General features: G+C 41.8%; 1 protein-coding gene across 14 annotated transcripts in view; it reads right to left on the reverse strand.

Moving 5' to 3' along the window:
- CASK (calcium/calmodulin dependent serine protein kinase) overlaps positions 1–5813 on the reverse strand; it is a 405697-nt gene extending 399884 nt beyond the window's left edge. For all 14 annotated transcript variants that reach the window (XM_036895365.2, XM_036895363.2, XM_036895360.2 and 11 more), the window contains exon 1: positions 5625–5813. In XM_036895365.2, the coding sequence (XP_036751260.1) occupies positions 5625–5683 (59 nt within the window). In that variant the 5' untranslated portion in view covers positions 5684–5813. The remainder of the gene's footprint in view (positions 1–5624) is intronic.
- Positions 5814–6299: the final 486 nt, after the last annotated feature.

Raw genomic sequence — 6299 nt, forward strand, 5'->3', positions numbered from 1 at the left:
CCATGTGATCTTGGGCAAGCTACTCACTCCCTCTGAATCTCAGTGCTTTCTGTAAATTGGGTACAATTAGAGGAGATAATACATGTAAAATGCCTAACATTAGAAGAATAAATATCAACTCCCCTTGTGAAAGAAGCATTAAATTATAAAATACTTTTTTATTTTAAATAGTCTTATTTCAAACTTCCTTTCAACAGTACTTCTGCCACATTTAAAATGTAAAAACATTTACAAAAACGCAGTAATTCAAGAACGATCTAAAAAAATCAGGTGTACCTGATTCTTGAATTTATTAAGGAGAGCTATTCATTGAGGAGAGAATTTATTGGAGATGGTGAAAGAATTTTCAGTTTAAAGGAAATATGCAGGAATGCAATTTTAGGGACATTTTATAGATATATAGTTTGTCAGGTGAAACTGTTGCAGATACAAGGGGAAAATAGAGTGGGGTGAACTGCATATGTCCAAGATATAGCAGCATGTCACAGTCATGGAAGGTAAGGGAGTCACAGGAAGTATTTATGAAGGCAACATGCAAACAACACTTCAGAAACTCCATGTCCTAAGGCATCTGTAAAAAGTGGACATGAGACTTGAAGAAGGTGGTACACACGCAGAAAAGCAAATGAGTAGCTCAGTTCCCCCCAAAATGATCCCAGAAGCAAAGTCCATTAGGAATCAACACTGCTTACCTTCTCCCCAAAAGGCCCACCGTGTGTAGGAATCCACACTGTATTTTATAGGTTTCTCCTCTGTGGAATTCCAGTTTAACCTTCAGGGCTTGAATCTTTCTGGGCCTATGAGCAGGTTAGCTGCTGATTGTGTTTCTTATACCTTGTTACATGACTGTCACTCTGATCAAGCACTTCTTTCACAGAATATCTACTCTTTTCTGGTAAATTCCTGGTTCCTTCAGGCTCACATTTGGCCTTTTCCTAATGTTAAAAACTTGCTTATACATGATGTCTAGATAAAATAGGAAAGGTATTCCAACATAATGTAACATTCCCCTCCTGTGGTACAAGAAACCCAAATCAGTGGGCTCATCAATACATGTGAAAACCGCAGTCAAGTACAAACAGTAAAGCTGAATTTTTATCTATGTTAAATTATATATTTAACATACTGCTGATCCAGTATTTACATAAAGGCTGCTTTTTACTCAGTTCTCTGGTAAACACTTGGAATCGCAAGTATGGATTTAAAGTATATAAGCAACTTAACAATACTTGTTAAATAGAGTGTATGTGCAAACACAATCCATACTAAACTAGAAATTCCTTAGTCTTAAATTAAGCCATTATAGTGGACAGCCATCAAGTGTTATTGAAGCAATCCTTGTTCTGTGTTGTTCCAAACATCAAACAATCACCATGTTAGCATTAGATAAGTGTCATAAGTCAATGTGAATCTTAAAAGACCCAATAAATCAAAGCCAAATACAGGCTAAAACAATATTCCTTCACCACGAGGTTCTCAAACAGCATAGGAAGATAAAAATGCACATTTTAGTCTTTTGGCTTCAATATCTCCAAAAAAACATTTATTTTACTCTTAAAAAACTGTAAGCCTTTGAAAAGCCCAGTCCTAAAACACTACATACATAACTTAAGTTTTAAACAAATGACTCTAAATTGTAGGTGCACATTAGAATTGCTTAGAGAGCTTAAAAAAATACCAATGTCCAGGCCCACTCCCAGAAATTGTGATTTCATTGCTTTGACATAGGGCCCAGGCATTGATCTTTTTTTTAAAAGCTCCCCTAGTGACTCAAATATGCAACCAGGTGGAGAACCACTATACTTGAAACTAATACAGCCTTTTGGGACAATAACTGTTCTGAAGTTGATAAACATGCTTTTTGCCTTTTAATGAGATTTTATTAAAACTACTCAATTCATTCGATAGTTAATGAGTGTTAAATTACAGGCACTGTGATAAGTAATGGAGAAAGATGTGTAAGATATGTTCCTTGCCCTCAAGAAGCTACCTATTAGCTAGGTAGAGAGATCCATAAATAAGTAACTGTAATTAAATATGGTAAGAGCTCTCAAGGTATAAGCAAATACTGCATGCTTCAAAACTTGCGTGTCATTCCTGAGCAGCGGTCATACTGCATCATTCCAATTTTAGTATATGTCCTACCAAAGCAGGAAAGTCAGAAGTTACAAGTTACTAAATTCCTTCCTAAGTATCTGGGCAAATATTCAGCCTACACAGGGTGAAAATGGTGTGCATTTTGCTATTCTCTTTCACAAAAACAGTTGTACCATGAAGGTAGGCATTTCTATGTTTTAATTTGGATGAATCACCTTAAAATTTCCTTTAAGAAATATTACTGATTGTACATTTACCTATAAAACTACTAATCTGCAAAAGATAGAATAAATGATAATGACATACACATTAGCCAATTACCTTTATAATATACCAATAATATCTTTCCTTTGCAGTAATTGCTATATTTGCTAAGACAAGAAGTTTTGGGACTAGGATAAGGTCCCATCATTGGAGATTTGTTTTAGTCACTTGAAAGATGTTACATGGGAAAATGTTATGGAAGCAACAGGCATTCAAAGGAGCTTTTGTAAGACTTGCAAAAATAAGAGATGGCGGGCGTGGGAGGAACAGTTTAATTTAAAAAAAAGATATGGCATCCTCCCAATTATTCATAATAATTTAGGCACATGATTTCCCTGAAAATAGTGGACAAGTGAGTGAGTAGATAAGTAGTGAGGTAGGGGAGTGGGTCTGTGGTCAACTGATCTTGACAAGTGAAATACATTTGTACGTACCTCAGTGAAAATTTAAACCTGTTAAGACCTAGGGGTCAAAAACAACTTGTGATCCTAACCTGGTATAAAAGAAAATCACAATTCCAGAGAAACTGGATAATTAACAAAAAGGTTTCAGTACAAGTAAACATCTTCAAAGCCTTTCTGTTTAAATCCAGAGGTGAAAATTCCAAGTTAAAATGTATGCTGTCAAGTTCCCTGCAAGAAAATCTCAAGTGAATTTCAATTTCCAGATCAATATATGCTGAGACAATTTACCAGAGAAACTTAAACCTTTACACAGGGTGAGGAATACTATCATTACATTCTTTACCACGAAGGCTACCTTGAATTCATTATTTCATGGAATGACATATAAATGGCACTGACCAAGTCAGGTTTTGTAGAATATGGTCAGGTTTTGTAGAATATGAATGAGATTTCACATTCACAACAGTTAAGGTAGCCACAGAGTATCTATCACTTCAAAATCAGCTTTCTCTACCTCGTTATGCAGTTCTGAAGCAACAGAAGAGATGAATTTTGCTCTACCTGAGGTGTTCCCTGAAAATATTCTATTATAATAAGCATAATACTGATTATGCTACTGTGATGATGACCACTTCTTTTCCAAATCCAAAAAGATCACATCATCCCTCTTCTAGAACTTAAGGAATCAGAACTAGTTACTAACACTGATTCAATGATGCCTATATTCAGTCATCACAATATAATTAACATTTTAATCTCACATTTTCCAATTATGACTTTGCTGGCTCACTTAAATCAAATATAACTAAGACACAACAAATATCATTCACCCCCCCCCCCAACACAAAATCATCTGGGAGCTTTTAGTTAACACCTAATTTACTTTCACTGGGTGCTAAGAATGAAGAAATCAAGGAGGTTTTTGGGTGTATTTGTCTTTCTAGAACTGTGTTGTTCACATATGGCTATTGAGTACTTGAATTGTTGCTAGTCCAAGTGAGGAAGTGAATTTTGTATTTCATTTAATTTTAATTAATTTAAATTTAAATTTAGAAAGAGATACTCAATTCAGTTATTGGAAAACTTTAGGTATGTTTGGAACAACTTGGGTATGTGAATTTACTTTTGCAAATGCAAATTTTATGAAACTTAAATTCAGATCAGGTATTTCCAATGAAAATTTAGCTAAGTGTCAGAATTGAGATGTGTCTGTTAATGTAAAATACACTATTGTGTATTAGATTGGAAAGAGTACAAAAGAAAGGATGGAAAATACCTCAAAAATATCTATACTGATTACATGTTGAAATGACAATAGCTAGGATCTACTGGGCCAAATAAAACCTCATATTAATACTAATTGCACCTGTTTTTAAATCTTTTTATTGTGGCTATTAAAAAAATTACATATGCAAAATTTACATATACAAAATTACGTATGTGGCTGGCACTATCTATCTTTTGGACAGCACTGCTCTAGAGCACTTCCATAACCACTTTACCAGGGCACATTTGGATACCAGCCTTCTAGAAGATAGTCTGGTCATGTAACAATAGGGGCAAGGAGTAAAATGTCCTTGTATTAATTGGGTCTGAGGAAAGTGTGTAGCAAGCTCTACCCACAATACTTCCAAGTGAGGGAACACTGTTAATACCTCAACATGGAAGGAAAAAAATGAGTTATCAGCACTTAACAAATTGAAATCCAGTATTGCAGACAACTTAAAAGAGAGAGCCAACTGCTCTAACGTCTTGGTTTCCCAACTGCGGACCTTAAAATAGACAATAAAGCACGGCTTCCAAAAGGAGGTAAAATACTTCAATGGCAGCTATCTAACAACCCTTAATAAAAAGCAAATATTGTTCTTAGCCACAACTTCTAAAGCCACAGAATACACGCTGAACTAGGAAATCAACTTCTGATCGCCAGCGTTTCCCTCACAAGCAAATTAGCAGGCTTGTGCACTTCGAATACTGTTTGACAGGAATGAAAAGGAAACTATTCAAAACAGATTTAAGGATTGGACAATTAGATGAGGAACTGCAGATTTAATTCTCAATCAGGACTATGATTAATCTGATTCCCTGCTTTTCCCTAGTGTAATTATACAACACAGATGAAAGGAAGAGCATTTGGACTGTCAATTCTATATTCTAGACCAGCCCGGTGACTCAAAGCAGACTGCTCTACCACGCTAACCACCATCCCAACAGTCGAGGGAAGCCTCGAACATCGACTTAACAGTCATTGCATAACGAGGCATTAAAAGATCGGATACCCCCAACTCTTTCCACGTTGGTGTACACCAAGTGAGGAATTTGCTGAAACTGAACGCACCCCTTCTCAAATGACCCCCTCCAATCCAGGCATGGGGTGAACACAAAGGCATCTAATATCCCGCACAATAGACACACACCCCACAATTAAAAACCCTGGACGTTCTTTCTCTCTCCACGCAAGCAAAAGAAATGCAAGCTGCTCTTTTCGTTAATGGTCTGTGGTACACGCAAGGTAACAATAACCCCAACTGTTCCCAGGAAGCAACTATAAAAATCTGTTCTGCCACGTCCCTGTGCAACCGTCAGATAAAATGCAGACAGCAGATTTCCGCCGGCCGCACGCCTCATGGGGTGGCCAACCTCGGCTCGGTGGCCTCCATGGATCGCTGAGAACCCCCCGACCCCCGCCCCGCTGAAGGACCAGGTACTCGTCTATAAATACTCCTGGGTGAGGAGGACGAGGGAGGCGGAGGGGAGGGAAGGCAGGGGACAGGCCCCGAGTGGGTGCGGGTGCGGGAGGACCCGGGCATCACTGTTATGCATTTTTCCACACTCCCGCTCCCTCGCGTGGAGACTCACTTGCCGATCACCTCGCACAGCTCATACACATCCTCGAACAGCACGTCGTCGTCGGCCATGGTCCGGAGGGGACAGCGGCCGCAGCGTGGAGGGCTCCGAAAACGGGGGTGGGGGCGCCAAAGAGCTCAGTGCCCGGCCCCTGGCTCGCCTCCTCCCCTCAGGACCCGCGAGCCCTCGGTGCTGAGGACGCCCGAGGGGGGCTACGAGGCCCGCAGACTGCGGCTCTTTCCTTTGCGGGCGACCGCCCCGGCGCGGGCGGCGGGGCCGGGGCGCTGGAGCGAGGGCGGCCCGGGCCCGGCGCCGCCCGCCCGCCCGCTGCTCCTCGCGCTGCTCGGGCCGCGCTGCCCGGCGTGCGGATCCTGGGGGACCGCGCGGCGCCGCGCTCTCCGCTGGTCAGCCCGCCCGGGCCGCGAGGCCGCGACCGCTCCCTCTGCCCAGGGGGGCTCCGGTGCGGCGCGGGGCAGCTCGGGCTACAGGGGGGGGCCGCGGCAGGACCATAGAGGGAGGATCGCCGCGGAGGGAGGTGGCGGCGGCAGATCGGCGCTGGGGACCAGGAGGCGGCGGCAGAGACGCTCCCTCCTCCTTCTCCTCCTCCCGCCGCCGCCGTCGCCGCCCGCCTGGGAGTGGGAGGGGGCTTCGCGGGACTGGCTCTCCGTGCGGGCGGGAGCCGCTGTC

The sequence above is a fragment of the Manis pentadactyla genome, chromosome X, assembly GCF_030020395.1.
Source record: "Manis pentadactyla isolate mManPen7 chromosome X, mManPen7.hap1, whole genome shotgun sequence".
In the NCBI taxonomy this organism is placed as follows: Eukaryota; Metazoa; Chordata; class Mammalia; order Pholidota; family Manidae; genus Manis; species Manis pentadactyla.